General features: G+C 43.4%; 1 protein-coding gene across 2 annotated transcripts; it reads right to left on the bottom strand.

Annotated features, from left to right (window-relative positions):
- Positions 1-437: 437 nt before the first annotated feature.
- LOC139214882 (ephrin type-A receptor 4-A-like) lies at positions 438-25,065 on the bottom strand. Of its 2 annotated transcripts, none has more exons than XM_070845827.1 (20): positions 24,994-25,065; positions 24,346-24,413; positions 21,618-21,815; positions 21,237-21,347; positions 20,457-20,811; positions 11,172-11,327; positions 10,261-10,386; positions 9,823-10,068; positions 8,056-8,180; positions 7,752-7,911; positions 7,536-7,647; positions 6,735-6,793; positions 6,208-6,321; positions 5,889-6,074; positions 5,740-5,801; positions 5,366-5,575; positions 5,001-5,177; positions 2,427-2,614; positions 2,010-2,195; positions 438-984 (listed from the first exon to the last, which is right to left on the bottom strand). In XM_070845827.1, the coding sequence occupies exons 3-20, from the start codon at positions 21,795-21,797 to the stop codon at positions 867-869; spliced, it is 2,871 nt and encodes a 956-aa protein (XP_070701928.1). In that variant the 5' UTR covers positions 21,798-21,815; positions 24,346-24,413; positions 24,994-25,065; the 3' UTR covers positions 438-866. The 2 variants fall into 2 exon arrangements, with proteins under 2 accessions (XP_070701928.1, XP_070701929.1); XM_070845828.1 differs by having other exon boundaries at positions 5,001-5,174.
- Between the last annotated feature and the right edge of the window lie 646 nt (positions 25,066-25,711).

Here is a 25,711-nt window from a genome sequence, read left to right as displayed (position 1 = left end):
CTCATTACAATACGTCCTCAGTGTTTCTATTTTACAATGTACAAACTAGATTAAAAAAAACACCATAAATAAACAAAACGCTTCATGTGGCTAATTCAATAGCATCAAACAAGAGACATATACAATTGACACAGATGACATTCTACTCTAAATGTCTAATTCAACAGAAATCATAATTCACACAATTAAAAATAAATGGGAACAATTAAAAAACACAGGCGCGTCATACAGTTTGTTAGTATGATCTTCCAGTATGAAACAGGTAAGAGCTCCTAATGATACATTCTGTCCGGCTCCTCCCACGCTCTCTTGGGTAACTTTGCATATTCAGAATATTCAAAGATAACTGACGTCTTGACAGGGGAGATTCCACGTTGTGCGCATTCACGCGATGCACATCACACACACCCACCCACCCACACACACACACACACACACACACACACACACACCCACAAACGCCAGCATACATATGAGCAAACACAAAACACATTTTATTCAAGTCAAGCCCAAAGCAGCGAAAGAAAAGTTGGAAGCCATTCTGCTTATGCACAGCCTTACGAGTCAGCCTTCACAAAACAGATAATAAAAGAAGGAAAAGTAGAAGTGGGTAAGAGGATGAGGCTTCAGTCTAAGCTCGCAGTAGCTGAATACTATCTGTGGCCACGTCCGGATCGTGGTTTTTAGAAAACTCCACAGGATGGAAGTTCACAAAAGTGCTGCTTCTTTTTCTCTCTGTCTTCCTTTCACTCCGTGCTCTCACTTTACTCCACTGCTCGTATTTCCACTGGTGAACAGTCCATCTAAAGTGCATGGATGAGGTAAATGAAATTCTTCTCAAAACAGGTTTGTATCCGTTCTCCGCCTCAGACTGGAACCATTGTGTGTTGCATGTGCTGCATTTGAGACAATATTTCTTGCTGCACACTAGCAATTAGTATGTCCTGGTGTGACGGTGTTATTATTCCAAGTCTGTCCATCTCCCTGTGGGCGCAGAGACATGAGATACACATGTTCAAACACACAAAGCCACAACATGCTGTATACACAGGATAAGGCTGGGCAGGATATTTTTTTTTCACCATCAACAGTTTCAGAAAAATTGGCTGAAACATTCGTCCAAAGGGACTTAAATCTTTCCCCAAACACGAAGCTATTCAGCGTCTGCTCAAAGACACATGAGCAGCCATTTAACCACCAGCCTGACAATTAATAGCCTGATATTGTTGGTGCGGTAGAACTCCTCATTGTCATTGAGAGCTATTAAAGCACATAAAAGAGTAAAGCAACAAAGCAACGCAATGTTAACAAGAAACCACATCCCTGAGCATGCTCGGTGACCTGAAAACACAGCTGCAAAGCTGTTTTACTTTACACACATTGCACCTGAGGAAGATATGTCAATATGTGATTCTTTTATGTGTTTTAATACATTTTGGATGACAACAGACCTCTGACAACCAATTACCATTTAGTCAGATAAGCCCACTGTTGTTTGTAACAGAAAGGTCTAGTTATCCTTTAATTAAATTTCACAGTTTGACAAAAAAAAGAAACACATTACTCACTAACTGGGGTAATCAAAACATTTTTGTGTAATGATGTAGCACAAATGCTGTAAGGCCTCTACTGACATCATGATGGACTGTAAAGGTGTCTGTGTGTTTACTGGATCAGTGAACAGCGTCTAAAACCTCCTCCGTCCATAAGCAGTGAGGTAAGTGGAGGAAAGAAAAGATGCCGAATCTGAAGTTCTCTTCCAAGCTCTGTTTTTTTCATTAACTTGATACCAACTTCAGAAGTGTTTGGAGTGACACTGCACACACACCAAGCACGGTATGTCTCTTTCTCTTTTATGTGTGCGAGTATATACATTTGTGCAACTGTAATATCAAAAAATATGGAACCTGGTTGTTGAGCAAAGGCAGAGACGTGATTCTCGCTCGTGTTTCTGCACTAAGAAATGTGATGAGGCACTTAAGTCCATCCCAACATGAAGGTGCACTTACTGGTGTGTGAGAGCCAGGAGGCTGTCGAGGCTGGTGTATCCTGCTGCTGCCAGAGTGTCTCTGTACCTCTCCATCCCGATGGACTGCAGCCACACACACACCGACCACTCTGGCACACACACCTGCGGTACGACGGACACACACACCTCCGAACCCACGCCTGACTCCAGCACAGTGGCTGTGGGTCTGTAAAAAAGAGAGGGAGAGCGAGCAGGTTGGTGGTGGCAAAGTAATGAAATAGTTTGGACTGTGAAACAACAACTGAGGCTGTGTTCTTAGGCGTACATCTAAGAATCTGCGTGAAAGACTGTAGGTGCAGGTGTGAATACAGTGCGAATGCATGTGTTAGGCTATTTTCCTATTTCTGTGTACTTGTATGGACACATCCATGCCTGTATTCACATGCACCGTATGTACCTGTCTCCTCCTGTGCGGCGCAGAGTCCCGGGGTTACGGATGAGTTTATCCAGCATGTTGAGTATCTGGCTGAAGGTCGGTCTCTCCGCTCGCTCTCTCTCCCAACAGTCCAACATTAACTGGTGCAGCACCACAGGACAGTCCATGGGAGCAGGCAGACGGTAGCCCTCTTCGATCGCTTTAATCACCTACAGGAGCGACAGAGGTGGAGGTTTTCCATTCTTTAACAGGCTAGATCCAAAGCTAGGTTTCCAAAACCTGTGTCCAGGTAAAACATCTCACTAGTGCTGAGCTAAAACAATGCAAAACAGGAGAAAGTAGCTGAAACAAGCCCAGATGCCAGCGTTTGCCCCTTATTCCATACTGTAAACTAATAGTATACAGTGCACACTGTGCATACTGTATACTTACTGTCACAGTATATTGTGTTTGCAGTTAGTGTAAAATAAATCAACGTACATTATGGTTTTGTACAGGAAATGATAAAATACATGCGCCAGCAAACATCACTCAAAATGTCATTTACATCACTGTCATTTACATTTCGCAAAAAAAAGCAAAACCTTTTGTCAAAGATTTATTGCTTTTTTGTTGTTTTCCAAGACCTCTGCAGAGCGGTCTCACCACCATCTGCAATTTATTTTAATTTTTTGCAGCTGTGAGCAGCTCCTCTATTTCCTTTGTACATTAGACTGTGGGACAATACTGTACATCAGTCTCACACTGTGGGCCCACCGCTCAGACTAAACTGAGACAGCTGAGTGTTACAATGCGGCGTGAAAAAAGTTAATGTTAATGGATTTTGTAAGTCCTATTATTATTCTTTGTGTTACTCCTATTTGGAGAATAATCATTCTCTAAGTTATGGAAGTGTTTTTCCAGTAATTTGGGGGCTTCAGTGCATGTAAACAGGAAGTATGATGTTGCCACGTCCAATTTCAGCCTATACATGAACATGTATTTCATAGATTTGCCCAGAAAGTGACTCTTACCGAATTTAAGAATATGTACTGTGTCTGTGTGTTCAGATTTGACTTGGCAGTTAAGGTTTTTTTATACATTAATTGCCTCCATGAGCTGTGTGTCACATCTTCTGCTGCAGCTCAGCTGGCCGTGAGGTCAAACAGGACAAATCAGTCAAACTTTTCTAACATGAAAATACTACAAACTCAAAAGCTGCTTTAGTATCTAGTGTGGCACTGAGTCACAGTTAAGGAGTTACTATAAAAAAAAAAAACATAAGGTTTAGAGATGATTCAGTTGTGTTTGTTTGTGAGAGAAATCTAAGCCCCAGTGTTTCACTAAAACAAACGGAAAAAAAGAAAAAAAGAAGAGCAGCTCAGCGTGTACTAATTTGCTTCAAAAAGAAAATAATAAAGAAATTAAATAAGATGGATAAAGTGACTAGAGAATGGCTCATCAGAAAAGTTTTGTCAGACTATACACACTGCTGCAAATGAAATCAATCATGTTTGACTGAAATTTCCATATGCCAGACTGGCTCTTTGACCTACTCAAACTTAACAAGCTTTGATGGCAAAGTGATTGCAAATTTGTTCTGAAATAGGATTTTAGTCTCAGATCTCAAGACTCCTCAGAACAAGTAAATCTCCCTTAAATGTATGTAGCGTGTGCTTGGCTGAGGGAGCAGCCATTTCTGGTAATTTTTCATGAAGTCTGAGTATTTATCTTAAATAAAATGTCCTGTGACTGGTGAGCAAAATGTTGGCTCACTGCCCTTTCTGTGGATGATTTCAAGGAAAGAAACATTATTCTTCAAACGGTGCAGAGGTCAAAGACAGTGGGTCAGAATTTAGTACATCACACAGAGGACGGTTTATTTATCTTAAAATAAGTGGTGCCTTTTTCACTTATTTATCCATTTAAATGGAGCTGATTTAAGTCTAACTTTTGGCAAGTAAAAGTTACATTTGACGTCTCACAACACACAAACTGTGTTTAAGGAAAATTGAAACTGATGGTAATGTTGACAAGAAACTGGAGCATTATTTAAATATTTTTTGTCCATTCCCTTTCAGTTTTGATAACATTTTACTCCCCTACTTCATTGCTAAAGTCTGATAGGCAGCATTCACAGCAATCACACACACAGCTTTTAAGCAAATCCCCACTTTGACTGTATTATATAAACCGCTTATTTCGAAATGAAAATGAGGGTGAATCTTCACGTTATTGCTCAAACCATAAACATTCATTATTATATCTTATCATTATCTTCATTAGCTACTTCCTCATTTAACTCTGACCGACAGTAACTGCCATGTACACACACAGTATTACAAAGCATCAGTCACTTTTGCTTTCACTCCCAAATAAAGACAATATTTGTTGGGGGTTTGTCTAAATCAGCCTGTGAGGTTGTGTTACCACTCATGTTGCTAGACTAACCCATATTCTGGATGTGGATCATTCATTCCTTGAATTCATTATTTTAGGACAATGGAGGTGATGCAGTATTTTTGAGTGGCCATTTATCCTTTAAATATGCAAAGTGTGTCAGGAAGGGGCTCTCTCTGTTGTTTTTGAAGCTAAGACGATACAAAAATGACTCACGTCCTGGTTGTTCATGTCCCAGTAGGGTCTCTCTCCGTATGAAACCACCTCCCACATGACGATGCCGTAACTCCACACGTCGCTCGCCGTGGTGAACTTCCTGTAGGCTATGGCCTCTGGGGCCGTCCATCTGATGGGGATCTTCCCTCCGGGGGAAAGGTAAGTCCCAGTGGCCTCCTAGAACAATGACAAATGTTTTCAAATTCAGTTTATAACAACAAAGATGCAAGTAAAACAGGCTGTAAATGTTTAATTTAAATGACGATAAATGATGCAGCAGGAATCAGAAGACAAACAAACAGCAGAGTGTATGTAGATGTTCACATCCAGTTTGTATGAATAAATTACTTTGGTGTATGTCCTACCCTTGTAGTGTAAGCAGCCTCTGGATCGTCCTCCAGAACTCGACTCAGGCCAAAGTCAGACACCTTGCACACCAGGTTGCTGTTGACCAGGATGTTTCGAGCTGCCAGGTCTCTGTGAACGTAGCTCATGTCTGACAGGTACTTCATACCTGAGGCGATGCCACGCAGCATGCCGACCAGCTGGATCACTGTGAACTGGCCGTCGTGTTTCTGAGAGATTGAAAATACAGAGACAGAAAAAAGGTTAACATGGACACACATGACTAGCTGGGCCATCGTGGGTGAGTGCATTTATTCGTACGTTGTCAGTACACTGGAAAAATACAACTGAAAACTAGAGAGAGAGTAAAAACAAGACAATAAAATGCATGTACCCGAAGAAAAGCATCCATGGATCCATTTTCCATGTATTCTGTGATGATCATCAATGGCTTGCCTAAACAGGTAAAGAGTTAGAAGTATTAGGCTGGATTAAAACACAAGCTCAGACACTAAGAGTTTGCAGATTCTGTAAACAACTTACATCGTGTGACGACACCCTCCAGCCTGATGATGTTGGGATGGTCAAACTGTCCCATGATGGAGGCCTCAGACAGGAAGTCCCTCCTCTGTTTGTCAGAATATCCCGCCTTCAGACTCTTGATGGCAACATAGATCTCTCTCTTTCCCTGAACACGCAGCCGACCACTGCACACCTCCCCAAACTCTCCTACACACACAGAGCAAACAGAAGTGTCAGCGCCAAGTAAGCATGCGTGTGTGGATTTGTGTATGTGTGTGTGTGTGTGTGTATGTGTGTGTGTCTTTGTGTGTGTATGTATGCGCACTCATGCCAGGCTTACCCATGCCAATAACCCTCTCGATGTGAATACTGCTAACGTCAATCTCCTTGGCAAACTCATGGATGGCCTGATCGGGGTCTTCGTAGGTGAACGGGTCCACGTAGATTTTAACTCCTGCCGGGGAGGAGCGTGGGAGAAGAGATGAAACGAGGACGGAGGGAGGTGGGGATGCAGAGGACGGTGAGAAATATGAGTTGTATAACTGCTGCATATGCTTTGGCAGTATGTGTAAAATGTGTGTGCAGGTGGATTGAAGAGAAGAGCATCCATCTGTCTCTTTTACAGAACAGAGTATATGTGTGCACATGTGTGTGTGTGTGTGTGTGTGTGTTTGTACTTGTGCAGCTATGTGAACCAATTTGTGTTTTAGACCTTGGAAGAGAGGACATTTTTGGAAAGTGAGGACATTTTGGCTCATACTTGCAACTTCAAAGGGCAGTTTGAGGGCTAAGACTCGATTTTAAGGTTAAGGTTAGAATTAGGTTTGTGTGTGTGTGTGTGTGTGTGTGTGTGTGTGCGTGCAATACCTGGGTTGAGATGTTTTTCCTCCTCTGAGTCCTGCTTTGTTTTGCTGTACTTGCTCCTCCTGATGAGACAAATGAAATTGACATTCAGCACACACAGAAAACTGGTCTGTGAGAGCATTCCCGTAACCATTTCTTTTCACCTCTTATATGCTTTTGTTGTTGTTGATTCTTACAGTTAAGAGAATTAATAAAATGTCAAACCTATGTGTCACATTGTTTTTAACTTTGTTTATTTTCTTTTTCAGCAGCGCTGTGCATTCATTGGGATTTTCAGGATTTGCCGCAATAGAAAGCTATGACAACGAGAACAGAGAGCAGCAGGAAAGACACAGAGCGAGCAGATGAAAGCATTTAAGGGAGAGAGGGAGGAGGGGCGACGCCTCAGGTAGTGCAAGATAAAAGGCGTTTTCCGTTAAACAAAGAAACTGTCAAAAACACCTTTGTGCTTGAGCAGGTGTGTGTTTGTGTGAGTGAGTGTGTATGCCAACGGAAGTTGACACACATGCTGTGCTGCTGAAGAGACAGTAATGACACGTCAGGGACAAAGGGATTATCACTGTCTCCACTCTAATCCCCTTTAAAAGATCCAGGTAACACATAGACATTATTTAGCCACTATAGCAGGGGAGCGGTGTGTGTTGTTTGTGTGTGATGGGGCAGTTCAAAAGCAGTAGTTAAGGTAGAGGCAGGACATACATTGACATCAGCGATGCACTGATGGGGAACTTCTAGCCAACCTGTCTGCCTGTATGGATGCTTATATGGGTGTGTGTGTGTGTGTGTGTGCGTGTGTGTGTATACCTGCGGCTAATGATGAAGACAGCTGCAGATATCAGCAGTAAAATTCCAACTCCACTGACAGATAGCAGCAGGAAGGCAGAATTTACTCCTTCTCCAATCAGAGGGAAGGGATCTAATGGGGAAGGACACACAAGTCACCAACCACAAAGTTGAACACTTTGTCACACCAAACTTTAATGCACCATCTAAAACTACTGATCACTACTGTCAGAATACCTGAATTGGTGGAGAATTCAAACGGGGAGCTGAACTCTCCGTAACCAGCTGCTGTACGAGCGCGCACATGAAACACGTACACGGTGAGGGGGTTGAGACCTGTGACATCGACACTCCGAGAGAAGGTCCTCATTATGCGGTAGGACCTCTCTCTCTGATCCTGATTAGACGGAACAAAAAGAGGGGGCTCTTTTCAATGCCTGACTGCAAATCCATCTTCACCATCAGTGAAATGCAAACAGCACGCCAACTTATCGACATTCCAGACAGCCGCCTGAGCTGCATTAACCTGCGGGCACCTCACCTTTTCATAGAACTTGACCTCGTATTCTAGGATGACCCCGTTGGGTCGATCTGGCTGTTGCCACGCCAACAACAAACTGTGCCTGGTCACATCGGTGGCATGGATGGATGACACCGGAGAGGGAGCTGAGAGGGAGAGAAAGATGTGGGGAGATAATTCAGTGACAATAGTATAACTGACAATAAAGTATAAAGGTGAATGACATGCTGTATACTCTATGATGCTGCTAATAAGATAACATCAACAGCCTCACAGCTCAGAAGGCATACATGGTGCCTGTTTGTCAACAATCCCTTTGACACAGTGCACCTGAGAACTGACCTACATCCTCCTATTCCACAGAGACTAGCTTCATTCTCCACTTTTACATCCCTTACATCCCTCCATTTTCCACCCCTTTATGGTATTTGTCCTCCTATGTGGCTGTTCATATGATATCGGGCCATATGGTGGTGTTGGCTGGACTGGAGACATCCCAGACAGCGCTCTGCTGTGCGCACACAGCTAAGTTATTTCCCCAGGGCACCTGGAACTAAGCAGGTGTGCCGTTCTAAATGCCACCGTACAGACTTAAAGCAACGACAGTCGAGATGTAACAGCATGCAAAAAAAAAAAAAAAAACCCCACACATGCTAAAAACTAATGGGGAGCATGTGTGACGAGCGCCACACACCAGCTGACACCCTCACAACTAAAATGAAACACGCCATAAAATCTGGGTGATTTTTAAAACACCTCTATGATCCAGAGCTGACAAAAGCAAAATCCCACCCTTACACACTCTGACGCTCGACTATTTTTCTATACAATGTTGTAATTTTCTATGTTGCATCTACTTTCCCCTCAGCCTCAGGCTCTGTCTATTCGTACGTAAGTCAGTGATTTACGTTTTCCCAGAATGCTCTTGAGAACACCCCTATAATTAATTCAGCTGTTGTTGGGTGTAGGAGGACAGAGTAATAACTATGGCAACTATGAGAGTGATAGTAAGAGCAAGACTTTCCAGTTAAGTGAAAAAGTGCGTTGTAGCTGTGTTTCTTTAGTGTCAGTGCTGTTGTAGTTGGACTGGATTGTCTGCCTGCTGCATGATGGATGTGTCCTCGCGTACTTGCTCAACATCAGAATTCTTCGATTTAACCCTCTATTGTAGCATTATGATAAAAATGCATGTGAAGTACATTTGTAATGTACAGTAATTTTATTACTATGTATTATTACAATGTGGTCACCTTTTATGTATCAAAAAGTGGTGCTAATCTATTTGAAATACATGTCAAAGTCAATAAAAGTATTTAGCAACTCTATTTAAATACAGAACTGCTTCTAGTTAAGTCTGTTTTTCTTCATCATATATATATATATATAAGATTCTCTGGACTATCTTTCAGAAACAAAGGCATATGTGAATTTTCAGAAAAGATTCCAAAGATTCCAAAGTATTGTGCCAAAAAGTATGTATTCCAAATACATTTCCTCACTAATTTTGAATCCTCACCAATAGCTGTTTTTGCAGCACTGCAGACTTTAGGGTGGATTCTAGCTTTAGCATGCAAGTGTGCAGCTACATAAAGAGCTTGTTTATATCACGCTTCCGCTGTTTTGAACATTACTCATGGGGCCCTGATTCCCTGCAGGCCCACATGCAGTGAACAGCAGTTTGCATTGTGCTGACCCACTTACGGACAACATCTATAAGCAGATTTCGTGTTGCTGCAGGAGTCATCAATCTGACAATCACATTTATCACACTCAAACACTTCTTCTCACCAGCTTGGTTGGTGGTGACGGTGACAGACGCACTCTGGGCTGCTCCTGCACCGCTGGCCTGGGAGACCCCGTTGCGTGCGTGGACGATGAAGGTGTAGTGCGTGTGGGCCCTGAGCTCGCTCACCACCACCCTGCTGGTCTTCAGGCCAGTCTGGCCGGGAGAGAAGAGCACATCGGAGACACAGGGCACACAGAGCTGAGAGCCGGAGCCAGAGCCGGAGCCAGAGCCGGACCCGGAGCTGGAGCCTGAGCCGAGTCTCGGGTAATCTCCAGGTACTGGCCTGCTCTGGAAGACACCTCTCCCTGACTGGACTTCAGATCCCACAATCCCCTGGTCTGACTGCATCCCTAAGCCACTGTGCTGAGCGTCAGGCTGGGAGACGCTGCGATTCCTGGGGAGGCCTTTACCGTCGGTCTGACTGTGGCTCCCCGTCTGACAGATGAGACACTCCAGACTGTAGCTGATGTCACTTCGTCCTCCCAGCCGGCGAGGGGGGGCCCACTCCAAGACCACCGAGGTCTCGTTCACCACAGAGATGAGCTGCTGTGGCGCTGATGGGGGCTCTGAGGAGCAGACAGGGATAAGCTTGAGTATGAACAAAACCCAATCAAGCTTTACATTACAGTACATACTGCACATAAAGCACGTGGAAGTATGGGGGTGTATGGGGGGGGTTGCTGTGAGCTGTTGGCACGGGTTGAAATGTAGACATCTGGCATCAGACTGAAAACCATACTGTTCAGAGATGTTTTTGATGGGCTGGATGTTTTCTTCTGTGGTATTTCTTTTTGTGTGTGTGTGTCTGAGAGTACGTGTGTGTGTGTGTGTGTGTGAGTGTGTGTTTCCATTTTTCCCAGGCGAAGGAAACCATGTGCTGTATATAGGCATAATTAAGTTTATGACACACAGACCGAGGTCTCAAAGTCTTTCACACAGGACCTACTCAGAGAGTAAGGAAGAGACAGACAGAGCAAGCGAGAGAGAGTGATAGAGAGAGAGGGAGAGAGAGAGAGGGAGAGAGAGAGAGATAGAGAGAGAGGGGGAGAGAGAGAGAGAGAGAGGGGACATTTATTCACTTTTCAATGTCTTTAGTTATCACTCCCAGACAGGATGTAGATGGTGGCTTGGTCATAAATAATGGGATCATGAAACAGGGGTGGCATTCAGACAAGTCTGTGTCTCCCTCTGTTTGGTAGAGATAGAGAGGTTGGGAGACAATGAGTCTGCTTTTTTTGCTTTTATTTGCAAGCAATGCACACACATAATTTCTGTGTTTTCACTTATGCATTGTTTCACAAGTATGTGTCTGTGTGTGTGTGTGTGTGTGTGTGTTTGTGTGTGTTCTTACGGGTACAGGCCATGGAGGGAGGGTCGCTGTCAGCCCGGAAGAATCCAGAGTTGCAGTCACAGACAGTCGCCCCATCTCTGAGCGAGTGGCTATGCGGAGGGCACTTCGAGCAGCCTGCATCCGAAGACTTGGCCTTGTAAAAACCCACAGAACAGGCTGTGGAGGGACAGAGACAGAGATGTTTAAAGCTCCACTTTAGTAACAATGCCTGGCCATGTGCACCAGCATCTGAAAATCTCGATAAAATTAAATCACATTGACATAAAAGTATATAAATGAGGTGACAACATGTTACTTTGAACAGAACACTGGGCTTGTATAAAGGTGGTCTGTGGGATTTTTGACCACTAGTGGTGCTATGGAGCTATATTTTCATGAGCAGGTTCCAGTTTTACTTGTGTTTCATACTCAGCTATTGTGCACACTTGGACAAACGTACATGTGTCCTTTAGCTGAAACGATTAGTCAAATAACCAACAGAAGATTAACCCTTTAAGTCCTGGTGCAACGTTTGCATGCTTCTTCCTTGACAGCTAGATGTGATGTGAGCATGTTTTAGATGATATCATCATTGTAAAGACACGTGACAGATGACATGTATTCTGATTCACTGCAATACACATTGGGAAGGCAAAGTGCATTATGGGATGGGATTAGTCTTAGCCTCCATGTGGGAAAAAAGTTTCTAAAGTTGTGCTTCGGGTGACATCCTGAGCGAGGGGGGCCACATTGATGCTGAGTACTGCAGTTACTTTGAGAACAAGATTCAGACCCAGATTATGATGTCTGCCAACTGACTAGTCAAGGCTCAGAGGGTGAGAGACATGTTTGAGCAGGAGGAGGTGGAGGAGGAGGAGGAGGAGGAGGAGGAGGATTTTTGGAGAATCTGCTGGATTCCAAGATGACTAGAGAACGGGGGAACTATCACCTACGCTGTAAGAACGAGTATCGCAGCAAGCCAGAGGTAAAGACAGACCTGCCCAACGATGCGTCACCATTACAGGAGCTTTCCAAAATTTTTCTGTTTATCTATTTTTTTTTTTATGTTTATGAAAGTAACATCCAAAATTTCAAAATAAAGCCAAAGGTTTAGGATCTCAAATTTTTCCTCATTTCATGTTTCAATCTGCTACAGAGGCTGAGAAATAAAGGTTTTAGTAAACATTGACAATTTCTGTTAAGTTTTTCAGAAAACGCTCAGGTTTTACGGGCTTCTTTCGAAACAGGCCTTGGTTTATAGCATGTTTTTCAGGGGCAGCGTTAGGTCACAGTGGGTTAATCAGCAACAATTTAGATTGTAGTTGTAGTTTTGATTGAAGCATTTTTTTCCTTACAACTCATAAAATGTATGTATTTTCTGTTTTTCTTTGTCTTCAGTGATATTAAACTGAATGTGTTTTGGTTTAGGACTGTTGGATGGACAAAATAATTCGACAATAAAAGTATGTCAACATGGGCTTGGGAATTTATGATTGATGTTGCAGCTTTTTACAGAACAAACAGTTCTGCACAGAACAATCACGATAACAATAACAAGCAGATTAATCAAAAATGAAAAATGTGTTAGTTGCAGTCCTTTTGTACGCAATCACACAGGAAACGATGCATATTTCCGGTTTCACATTATCCTACTGGTTAAATGCTAAGTAATGTTGGCTTCAAATTCTGTTGTTTGGAGTGTGATGATTTATGGAAACACACAGAACATATTCTGGTGACAAAAAACAGCAAACATGTAAAATAACCATGTTTTTAGTCCGTTTATAGCAATTAAGGTCCACCCTGATGTGGGCTGCAAGCAGTGGAGTCACCATAGATTTCAGGTCAGCTCACCCATGACCCTTGATACAGTCTTTGTTGTCTGCCATACTGACAGCTTAGACAGCCCAGACAACAAGTTAATCAACACATGGACTGCATTTCGATCCAAAGATAAACAACTGTAGAGAAAAATCTACAGAGAGAAATAGATATAGCATGAGTGGGAGGAGCACTATGACTTCTTTTATCTTTGATTTTGATGAGCAAAGAAAGAAACACCTAAAAGAACACTTAGTGATCAGCTCCCACTCACACAGAAACAGTAGAACTGAATACATCAAAACTCCACTGTGCTGGCAGCCCACACAAATATAATTGACATTTAAATATATGAAAGAGGAGAAACAGTGAAAGAGAGAGGGTGAGAGAGAGAGATGGGGGGAGTGGTAGGAGAGAAATCTTCTCTCTGTGTACCAAGGAATTCAGGCATTGACAGAGCAACAATACAATAAATGAGTGCATAATTATACTGCTTGACATCCACTGGTGAAGCAAAAGAGATGGCAAAGCGTGACTGGTTAGAGCCTTTTTTCCTCTCTCGTTAATTTCAGAAGGAAATCCTTTATTTGTTTCCCCTGCAATCATTTTTCTCATCACCTTCTTTTTCATCATCACGCCCTATTCACTCTCCTTCCTCAATCCCACCATCTTTCCCAAACCTCTCCTTTTTCTTCAACACTTTCACGTTTCCAAGGAAGATGAAGACATCCCAGAGGGAGTGGGTAGGAATGTGGGAATGATGTGTGTGCGTACATTCGAGTGTGTCAGAGAGCTTTATGACACTCTCATCAGTAGATGAGAGGGAGGAAGTCTCCTCTGTAATCTACTCACACCGACCATCCTGCCCCATCTGTGCAAGCCTCCGAAGAGTTGCTCTTTCACACACTCATTTGCCCTCCCCTTTCACATTTTTCACAACCTCCCTCATTCGCTCTCTGCGCACTTCCTCCTCGACCTCTACTTATCTGGCTTTGTGTCTCCAATAACTCTCTCACTCTTGCTATATCTCTCTATATCCCTCTGCTCTCCACGTGTCAGATCCACAGAAAGCTTTGTAGCTGGCTACCAACCTTTATGGCTTCATATCGGTACCAATTCAAAAAGAGACCGCACGCAAACACACGGCTGAAAGCTGCGCTGTCGAAACCTGTACCTGTAAATTTATAAACACATTTACAACTGATAAGGTTGGCTTTCATCTACTGAGTGACTCACCATCATAATATGTCAGCTGATATTATCAAATGCGAGATAAAATACAGCTTTATCACTCTGTTGCTGTTGTGCACGCTCCTTTGTTTTTAATCATCAATGTGGGCAAGTAAGCCATGGATGGGAAAGAGAGGGAATTAAAGGGAGAAAGACAGAGAAGTATTTGACCTGCTAAGGACTTCAGGGTTGATTACAGGGCTAAACAAGAAGCTGCTGGGGGGTAGCACATAGTCTTTGTCTCTGTCCCACCCAGTCCTCTATCCTTGTCTCCAACACAGAGGACAGAATGAAGGAGGAAGAGAAAGAAAGGAGCAAGTATTTGAAGCTATAAACTTCCTTCAGCGCCCTCTCATGTCTCTATTCTCTCTGCCTTTTGTGTCTTTTTTAGCGCTGGTTACGACAGGGGGGGTGAGTGCTGCTGACCTGGAATAAGAGCTCATGAGGACGTCATTAACCCAGCATTAACCCTGCGCTACCGAGGGCCGTGCAGAGCCAGAGCTGAACCAGTAAACTGGGAGTGATGTGGAAACAAAGATACTGGTGAGATAAGGAAAAAGCCTGGATAAACATGTGCGCTCGTGTCTATGGGCATGTTCACACTTTGCCTGTTAGCAGCAGACTGAATACACTGTAATCAGCTGTTTGTCAGCTGGAGTAAGAGAAAGTGACAAGACAGTGTCAAGGATGGGGAAGGTTGACTGGGAGAGACAGGGAGAGAAAAGACTGACAAGGAGCGAGAGATAAAGAGGTGAAGAGAGAAAAAAGAGAGCGAGTGAGGAGGAGGGAGAGGAGCGGAGGGGAAGGTGCCCTTTGATTACTATCAGCATTGTCGGCATTTGCATATGCATTCTTCTGCTACCTAAAATGCAAATGCAGCTCACTGCAAATCCAACTAAGAGCCTTGTCGGCACACTGTATGTGTGGGAGTGTGTGAGTATTCTCCTTGACCCCGTGTTATCTGTCATCATCCCTTGTTCCTTCCCACTAGAGGGGTGTAGATGGAGGAAGTACCCCTGACCGCTCCAGTCTGACACCTGTCTCGGTGATGGATGGATGGAGGGAGGGAGGGACAGTTTGACGGATGGATGGACAGATTGATAGACTGTCACACGAGAGGGAGGGACACTATTAATCACCAGGGTCATGCCCTGTTAATGAAAACCCAAAGAAATGCTGGAGATAAGATGTGATTCTTATCTTTTCTCTACTGTATGTCTTCATTCTTCGCCCCCTCCCACACACACACACACACACACACACACACACACACACACACACACACACACACACACACCCACACACCTTAAAATTCAAACTCAGATTCCAACAGAGCTTGGTATCGATTTCATCTCATATCTTACATGGACACTAGCTTCTCACATCACTTTGCATTTAAGGAATGTGCTCAGTGGAGGCCGCAGCTTTAAGTTTGTCTAAATCTAAGTACTCACAAAAACTGGTTGCTTAAAGGGAAGTGTGTGTGTGTGTGTGTGTGTGTGTGTGTGTGTGTGTGTGTGTGTGCCCAAAGCCAACAGTGAGAACATTAGCATGTGAAAGGGGCTCAACAACAATACCCCCCTCCTCTCCCCATCACACTCAGATCACCCCCTGCCACCAGCAGCAGCACCCCCACCCCTGACCGAGGATCAGGGAGAGGAGTTAGAGAAGAGAATGGAGGGATAATGAGAGCAAGACAGAGAGCGAGAGCGGGGCTTGTTCGATGCCAGAGAGCTACAGACGGGATCGGTGGAGCTGGCAAACCTCCTCCTGGGACAACCTGGGAGAAGGAGACAATAGCGCACACACACACTCGGAAACACACACATGCTTAGAATGTGGCAGTGGAATTCAAACCATTCCCCCCCACCTGGGATTGGCTTGCTTCAGACAATCACTCGTGCCATTCATTTGCCTGTTCTGTCACCTGCCATACGTGCACACGCACGCACGCACACACACACACACACAAAGACATGCATACACACAGAAACACACTCCTCCTCCCTCTCTGTTTGCCCCACCACACTCTTCTCTAGGCACTCCTGGGCAGTCCTCCAAACTGAGAGTATATGGGAGGGAGGGCTTTGTTAGGCAGAAAATCAGAGATACAGTACACAGGCATGTACACTCGTGCACACTGATACACACACGCTAGTTCCACACTGAAACACACACACACTAGTTCAGCAATCCAACATGTCCAGAGTCCAGAAATGCGATGCAATAATTAGAGGGCCTGAATACAGCGATTACGCACTCTTTCTATCATCCGCTCACTCTTTCTTTCTGTCATCATCTCTTTCAGTGTGGCTGTCTTTCTCCCTGCCTCCCTCTTCTCCCTCTTTTCATCTCTCTCGTCCAAACGCTCTCTGCTGTTGACGAGACACTGCAGGTGCGTTGGAAGGAAGCGCAGGCATGAAATTTCTCTGGACGCGGAGAACACAAAAACACAAGCACACACACAGAGAAACATTCCAACCCTCCCAGGCTTTGAGCAGAATCAGACGCTAGAAAAAGGAGGCCAGCGCAGAGACAGTGGAACAAAAAGCAGAAGGCTCCTCTTTCATTCCGCCTTTCGGTCCGTTCACATTTCAAATTCTCTCTGTTGTTTCTCCTCTTTCTATCTCTTGTCTCTCCTCCCTCGTTTCCGATCCTCCCAGACGGATCGCAGCTGTCAAACTTTTGACGTCTTCATCTAGCTCGGTCATGACCCTGCACTCTGAAGCTAAACTTTCTCTGTATGTGAGTGTGTGTGGCTGTCAGTCAGAGTTTTTGACGTCTTCATCAGGCTCAGTCATGACCTCGGTCTTAACCACGGGTTTAGAAAAGACGGGGAGTTCCCTCTCTCTTGTGTTTCTCTACTCGTCCCCTTTGCACCCAATGACGACCCCCCAGCGGGGGAGGGGTGGCTCTGTATTGATGCCTTATGCTGTCAGTGGCCTTCTTTCAATCCCTTTCTCGCCCCATTCAACATCTAATCCCTTCTTCCTCTCCCCAGCTTCTCCTCTCATCCTCTCCATCCTCGTTACCCGGTGTCAAGACTGAAAATGAACTTTTCACATTTCCCCACTTCAGCTAAGTCTACGCAACTCAACAAGAGGCATTAGAAAGGCAGAAGCGTAGGTCAGACAGTAAAAATATCTACACAGGCAAACAGTGGTTGTTGAAACAGTTACCACGATGAAAAAAATGTCACGAAAAAAACTAAATTTGTTGAAAAAAAAGTAACAATCTGTCCAAGATATATACAATATGTATATAATATCTTTAGATATACTTTAGATAGATTTCAGGCAGACATTTAAAACAGAAAAGAATCTGAAAACATTTTGAAACATACAAGACTGAATTCTGAAGAGGTATTTCATGGATGAAGCTAAAGGAAATGTTTAAGAAAATACACACATTCAGTGTCTTGAAGCGAGTTAGATGAGAAGATTGTTACCACGGTCATTTCTGCTAATAAAATAAGCAGCCAGGAGAGACTTGGCTTAGCTTAGCATAAAGAGTGGAAACAGGGGCAAACAGCTAGCATCTGTTATACCTCGTTTGTTTGATAGGTACAAAAACATGAGCAAAATGAAGAAACATCAAGTTGTGGTCATAAGGGGGGTTGTGTGCAGGACTATGTCTTGGCCCACGAGCTGCGTCCTTATTGATCGTTTTATGTAACTCTTGGCAAGAAAATAAACTACTCCCCCAAAAATGTTTCCTTTAAGCTATTTGGTACAAAATGCGAGGACACATGATTCACTTGTTTTTCTGCAGTGTTCAACATGAACCCACTTGTGATCAGAGTGTCTGTCCAAGCTACGCTTCTGTCTGTCTGCCTGTGTCTCTTATACCTTAAAAGGAGGAGAGACAGTTCATCTAAATCTCCTCTCAAATCTATCTGCCTTTTCCCTCCCTCCCGCGATGCCCTCCCCCTCTCTTTCTCTCTGCGAATTTCAAACTTAAAATGGAAGGAGCGTCTATCCAATACTGCAGGGTCAGAGTTTTCACTGAGCAGTATTCGGTATTCATCCACACTTTGATGGATTTCCACTCAGGCAGCTGAGCCCGGCCAAAAACACTGACAGGCAGTGAGAGCGGGGAGACGGAGAAGAGAGCAGCAGATAGATAGATGGCACTTCACATCTGCTGGAGGTTCAACAAAGTCAAGGGTCTCTCCTAAATCTAGTTGAGGAGGAACATCTTTCAGGCCTCAGGGGACCACCCCACGAACCTCCTTCTCTTTTCAGAGAGAACAAACGGGGGAAGCAGGGTGAAGGCTTTAGAGAACATTTGTCACATAGAGAATTTTGGCTGATGCTCTTCTTATTGCAAAGAGAAAAGTCAAGTTTTTTTCCCTCTTTATCGCCAACTGGCACTAACTGCATCCCTCTCTTTATGTCCATCTCTCTGTCTTTCTCTCTCTCAGCATCTCTTGTTTTTTCGCTTTGAATTATGGGTCTGTTTGTTATACAATTAGCCTGCTGGGATAGGCTTCATAAATAAAACTGAGGGAGCAGATCAGTGAGTCGCTCTCCTTTTTCTCTATTATTGGTCTCCGTCCATCTGTGTGTGTGTGTGTGTGTGTGTGTGTGTGTGTGTGTGTGTGTGTGTGTGTGAACACGTTGTGTGTCTGTTGTGTATATGACTGAATAGGGAGAGTGAAGCCATGTTGTAAAAGTGTCTCCACCAAGTCTGTTGTCCCCCGTTCACCCCACTTTCTCACACAAACACGCACATTTAGTAGTCTTCACTATCACAACAGTCGTCCAAACATTACACGTCAGCCACGCCACATGTATGTTGGTGAGAGGTGTGAACAGCTTGCATATTTGTTATCATAAAGTTCAGACCAGATCTGTAAGTGATAGAAAGACATTTTTGTCCAGATGGCTGTTGTTATGTCAGCACACCTCACACTGAGCTTCAACTGATACTGTGGGACTTAAAAAAAACTCTTTGCATTTTGGATTTGTTAAGTGATGGTGGATAAACTAATTAGATTGAGGATACTGAAGTTTGAAGAAATGATGATATATTCAAACTGAGCATCATAATGTGATTACTGTCAGTTATCAGGAGTTACACCTTTGAGGTTTCATGTAAGAGTTTAACAATTGTTACTGCTAAACCCAGTACTGATATTTCAAAGGAATAGTTTGACTCCTTGAGAAATAACCTAATTTGTTTTCTTGAGTTAGATGAGAAAACACAGTTCTTAAGACTGTCTGTTAAAAATGAGGCAGTAGTCAGATGACACTTAGCTTAGCACAAAGACTAGGAACGTGGGTAAACAGCTCGCCTTGCTCTTTCCAAAGGTGACAAAATCCACCTGCTAGCACCCACATGCTAATTAACACATTATGTCTTTTTTTATTTGTATCCATACAAAAACAAAGCTTTCTGGAGTCTTGTCGACACCAGCAGAGCATCTAACTAACATGGAAGGTAATATGTATATACGCCCGACAACTGTTCATCTGATCAACTTTACACTTGGTGCTTGCTTTTGTTAATGCTGTTATTACAGCCTGGGCCCAAACAGCTGGCTGTTAGCAATGACTACATATAATAAAAGGCTAGGGGCCATAAAATGTTTGTGTGATCTTTTGCACCCAAACGGTGCATACACTCCAGTGTGAAGTCGTTGTGTGAAGTCTACAGAAATCTGCAGCAGCAATACCAGAGGAAAAGCAACAACAGGCGCATATTGGACGTGCGGTGCACTGGTAACATGTTAATCAGTGACCTTTAGAGGTGTTAGTAGGTGGATTTTCTTGACCTTTGAAGAGAACCAGGCTAGCTGTTTCCAGTTTTAGTACTAAGCTAAGCATCTCTTGGCTCCAAGTTCATTTGGAACGGACGGATATGATAGTGGTAAAAGTCCTCTCATCTAAGTCTTGGCTAAAAAAGCCAAAGAGTGTGTTTTCCAGCATGTTGAATTATTATCTTAAGGCGTCTGAGTTTTGCTATTGTCAAAAAATTATATCTGCCATCAAAAATCCAAATGCTGATTCCTTTCAAATATACAAGCGGGTGCTAATTACTACACAAACCACATCTGTCACTGTTTTCCATCATGGCGAATAGCTCGTTAACTCGAGCATTAATGGTTGATACTCATAGAGACATGGGACTTTGAAGTGGCAACACAAGAGGAGCGCTCATGAAGTCTATAACTGATGCTTTGGACCATCACAAAACCAAATAAACAGCCAAGTATAGTATTACAGTAGCTCTGCAGCATCCAGCATCACTCACCTTTACACGTGCCACCCTTCTCTTGATATCCTGGGTTGCAGAGACATCCGCCAATAGGAACCAACCACTCTCCATCAGCACCGCAGTACATTTTAGGCTCATCTCTCTCTTCTGATTGGTTGACACAAGACCCCCTGACTTCCACTAAGGAAGACGTATCAGCCCCGGTAACAGTGTCGGGAAATGTTGCCAGGTTACGGATGGTGAGCGGGCAGGTTTTGTAGAAAACTCTGACGGAAACCAAAGCGATGCAGGCGCCTACATCCTGAAAGGCCAGGTAGAAACCCTTCCGGGTCGTGACCTTTACGTCTCGCACCTCAGTGTTCAGTTTCATGATGCGGTCACCGACATCCACCTGGGTGGAAAGAGAGAGATTGGAGTTACATTAATGAAAAGTGCAGTAAACTGTTTCAGCCCTTACTAATTCAATTCGCTTGTTCAACTTAAAGTACGAGTTACTATTGAACCGTGGCTGATATTCACAATTTCAGTGTCTGGCTCTCATCCAGACTGACCTCTATTGATTGCAAAGGTAGAATAAGCTGAGGTGCCTACAATGCATAAAATCAGAAGTAATTTTAATAAGGACGAAGCAAAAGCACCCTGCCAACATTCCAGGGACGACAGAATGGACATGCGAGATAAAAGTGCTTGTAAAACAAATAAAAAAATCACAGCTAAGTGCCGCAGGGGGTTTTATTTTCAAGATAAGAGCAAATTAAAGTGAGCGGAGGCGGGAGGATAAAGAACTCAAAGCCTGACTCAGTAGTTTAGTGTTACCTGGGTGAAGCTCTCGTCTGCTGCCACAGTGTCCACTTTAATGAAGCTGCTCTCTTTGATGTAGCTCTCTCTGTCTTCGTTTGACTCGTGGTAGTATAGATTGAATGTCTCCTGCAAGACAAAAGGGAAAGAAAAAAAGTCAGACCGAGGCATCAATCTATCATCATCAGTGCTCATCTTTTCTCCTAATATGATAATAAGCCAAAGGTGGTTTTGTGCTTGAATAACCAGCAGCTGTAATATACAATAAACCCCCATCAGCAGCAGCATGTTAAAGAACTCAAGCCTTCATTGGCATTCTTTGTTGTCATCTAATTTTCGCCCAAACCATGCCGTGACCATTATGTTCTGTCAAGATGTTAGAAATTTGTTTTGTTGTACCTTGCAGGTGCCTGTGACCCCTGGCAGGCTATTACAGTCTCTCAAGGTGAACTTCACTTCAACGTAGACTCGCTGAGCGCCGGACCGAGGGATCCAGTCTGTTCTCAACCAGTTGTTTTGATTGGGCTCTAAGACGTTGCACACCTGGTATGTTCTGATGGGGATGTTCTTCTCATCCATAATGCTCACCTCCTCCCACTGAAAACAAACACACACACATTTGTATCACTTCACTTGTTATGGCGTCCAGTTAGCTACAAACTATGCATCCTTACTGGCCACCAGTTTGCAATATGTATCAGAAATATTTAGATTGACTTCCTACTTTCCAAGCATCCACTGGTTTCAATTAGTGCCAACAGTATGAAAATAAATTTACAGATACATGAAACACCATTAAAACAGATGCCCCATCAAAGCCATCATTAATCAGTGAGTAGTATTTGCCAAAGTTATGAAATTGTTGCATGGCTAAGCAGTTTAGAGCAAAACTACAGTGCTGCAATTAGCTGCAAAGTAGCTTTTGAAGTGATGTCAGAAAATGAGAACGCGGGAAACAAGCAATAGACAAAGATATTGTGAAAAGGATAATGTGAATGTGAAAGTGTCTTGTGTTTAAAGGGTTACTCACTCTCATGTTTCAGATGTCAGAGCTTGACTACACTCAGGGTTAAAACAATCCCTGATGGCACGTGGCTAAATGTTTACGCTGATGATTACAGGAAGGTTTAAGTCTCTGAACGTTGTTTTCATACTGTACTGGTATGAGATGAAACCGATAGCATGACAGAAAGTGAAACTCCAAACTAAATTCTCATCTAGTAGACACACGTTTTAACAAACAAATACCCTCATAGAAGTAGTCACCAGAGCATATTGTGGCGAATTTAGCTGTTTTTTATGCACTTTCTATTAAAATGTTTGTCCTCACACATTCAGAAAAACAAGATCAAATACAGTTCAGATGCTGGGGCACATCCTCTAATTCAGTGAGACCTTAGAGAGACCTCTGAGACCTCCCTGGCTAACATTCGTTCTTGCATCAATATTCTGCAGTTGACAGTGGTTCAGATTTGTTGCAAGTCCAAGGTTTTTCAGGCACATTTCCATACAAGTGAAGCAGGCTCAACCTTCCCTGCACCATCCATCTCAATAGAGCTGACTGTTTGCCTTGTACTGTGACCCTTCAAATGACCGCTGAGACTCCCAACTCCAAATTGGCTTTTTATTGCCACTGAATAATAATCTGCTCTAGTGAGAGCTGTATACACACTAAATGTGCCGTGTCGAAAGAGAGAAAAGGAGAGGGGGAGTCGGAGAATGTCAGAATGTGTATGTGTGTGTGTGTGTGTGTGTGTGTGTGTGTGTGTGTGTCATAAGGAGGGAGTCTGTGTGTGAGTGTGTCTAATTGAGCCTGATCGATATGTCATCAGGACCGATCTTATTGGCTGATGTTGACACCTTAAAGATATACTCATAAATTCATATTGATGTATAGGTTGCCAGATATGCAAAAAGAAACTGCAGCACAGTAAATATTTCATCTGCTTCGTTTTCGTAGACATTTGACCTAAACTTTTCCTAATTCAAGCTAATCATTTATGTTTCTTATATTGTTTTTTTTAAATATTTTTTCCAGTTTACAGTTGAAACTGTATTTAAACACTAAGCTTTATTGTCTTATTTGACAATAAAGCTTAGTGGTTAGCTTGGTTTGAAGAACCATTATCAGATTTTTATTCTCTTATCTTATCTTATTCTAATATTAACATGTTATCGGCATCAAAAATCCAGCATCGGTCTGGCTCTTTAGTCTGTAACTGTGCACTCCTCAATGTACAGTATATGAATATAGGAGCACATGTACGCATGAGCAAGAGCATGAGCATGAGCATGAGCACATGGTTACGGCTTTGTGTGTGTTTGTGTGTCCTTGTGTGTTGCTTGTGTGTGTCTTTGCAGGGTATGTGTGTACTGAAGAAGGGAGCTGTAAAAAAGCTGTCATGGGGTATGATGCCTCCTTGTCTCGTCTCTTTTGGAGTCTTTGTCAGCCGACAGAAATCACAGCTGTCAGAGGAAAAAAGCTTTGCACTTGTCCCAACCACACAGAGATGGTGTTTTGTGTGTGTGTAGCTGATGGCTAAGGTGGGGGTTGGCTGTAATCAAAAGCTCAGTGCGTGCAGACCAAGACCCCGTCAATCAAGCAGCATGTGAGAGAATGAGAGCATGGTGACTGAAAAAACACGAGTCAAGTTCACCAATAACTCTTAAACCAACAAAGAGGTGAGAGAGACACTGAGCAAAAGAGAGAGGGAGGAAGAGGAAGAGGAAGGACGCAAAGATGGCTGATCACAGTGTGCAACAGCAGAAAGTACAAAACGATAAGAGGACATGAAATAAAATAGATATTTGGGAGGATTCATTCTGGCAACTGCATGGTAGTAAAAATCCCTAAAAAATGACACCCACCACCAAGCTGGTTTATGCCTTTTCGCGTGCCAAACACGACGCCAGCAATCTCATATTAGCACTTAGGCTTGGTGAACAACAGCACATTTCAAAATCTGTGGGATGATTCTTTACAGTTTCCAGACCAAGTGTGTGCTAGTGTGCTTGTGTGTGTAAGTGAAAGATAGTGTGAGTGTGTCTTGCAAAGAGAGAACAGGTTGTAAACAGTGTATCTGTTAAAAAAAAAAAAAAAAAAAAAAAAAAAAGAGCTCCCACTCACCCCTCCCTCTGAAGGACTGGCTGCCCATTTCAGCTCTCCTGGCACTGTCCTGGTATCCAGCAGGGTCACTAAAATGCACACACACATGCAGGTGGTTTAAGGGCAAACAGCCTACAGTTTCTACATCACATTCTTTGGCAGTGAGAATCTGCAGTTTTTGCACTTTACCGCAGCACAAGATCACCAATTTGGAAGGAGGAGGACATTTATAGTATAAAGAATTATTTCAAAGTATTAGTATTGATGTAATGACATCAAACCTTATTCATGTATACAGAAACAATCCGGGAGTATGAGTCAGGAGGTTTATCTATTCACGAATTAAAGGTAAATCTTTCACTTTACTGTACACTACAGTGGCCCGATCATGTGGAAATATCCAAGAAACAAAGGACAGCACTGAAAAAAGAGAGAACATGCAGCTGAACTCCTTGAGGGCACAACTCCGCGGGAAACCAGGAGAAGTAGCAACTGTGAAAATTTCCCCCAAATCCAACTTTTTGGGCTGTTCTCGTTTCCTGCATGTTCGCCCTGCTCTTCGCCGTCCTAGGACGCGCACGGAGCGCACGCAGCGGTGTCCCCCCCCCAGCGTGCATGAGCGGAAAACCCGGAGGTGTCACACAGCTCAGACATTCCCTACGCACTCACCTTCGTTGGGTGGATAAATCCTCGTCCTCGAACTCGAAACAAGTGTTATTGTCCAGATGAAGGTGTAAAATATTCGCCATAGATTTGCAGCCATGTGTGCCGTGTGAACGCGTGTGTGTTCCCCGTTGGCTCTGCGCGCTGGCTGAAGCGGCTCCATCCCGGTGGGAAAAGTGTGTGTGAATGAACCCAAGTGTGAAAGCGAGTTGGATGCAGCAGCGGATACTGGGGCGGTCTCTTCCACTCAGATGCCTCCCTTAATGGTAATTCAAATGACAAGAGCCAAATGACATACAGTACTGCGGCCCGCACCGGCGTCAGTGTGTCGTTTTCTACCCAAAAAGACAAGTTAAGGACACGATTTAGGGATTTAGATAATAGTGGGTAGATTTATTTGTAGTCTCGAGAGATTAAAAAAGGAGTTAATGACCAGTAATATCACACTTTCCTGCTCACCAACTGACTGAAATAACTTTTATATATTTAAATGTATATTTTATCATTTATATCTATAAAATAATGGTGACATGTCTCCTTATTTTTCTAGACACTCGTTAATTTCCTGACCAAACCCAAGCAGGCACTGTAGGACCAGTTAGGACCCCACTTTATAACCACTAATTTAAAGTAAATAATGGAGGATACAGTTAACAAATGCTAAACTCCTTTGGGTGGTCTGTGCCGCGCGTCAGCAGTGACATTTAGTAGAGATAACCCTGAA

The sequence above is a fragment of the Pempheris klunzingeri genome, chromosome 15, assembly GCF_042242105.1.
Source record: "Pempheris klunzingeri isolate RE-2024b chromosome 15, fPemKlu1.hap1, whole genome shotgun sequence".
In the NCBI taxonomy this organism is placed as follows: domain Eukaryota; kingdom Metazoa; phylum Chordata; class Actinopteri; order Acropomatiformes; family Pempheridae; genus Pempheris; species Pempheris klunzingeri.
This window is presented reverse-complemented; position numbering and strand designations above follow the sequence as displayed.

Excerpts from the sequence above, each read along its gene's own strand:
- LOC139214882 (XM_070845827.1), bottom strand. The coding sequence starts at position 21,797 with ATGGATGAGAAGAACATCCCCATCAGAACATACCAGGTGTGCAACGTC. Across the intron at positions 5,802-5,888 it reads GGAGGGTGTCGTCACACGAT|GCAAGCCATTGATGATCATC; the intron begins GTAAGTTGTTTA and ends TTACCTGTTTAG. Across the intron at positions 2,615-5,000 it reads GGGACATGAACAACCAGGAC|GTGATTAAAGCGATCGAAGA; the intron begins GTGAGTCATTTT and ends TCGCTCCTGTAG.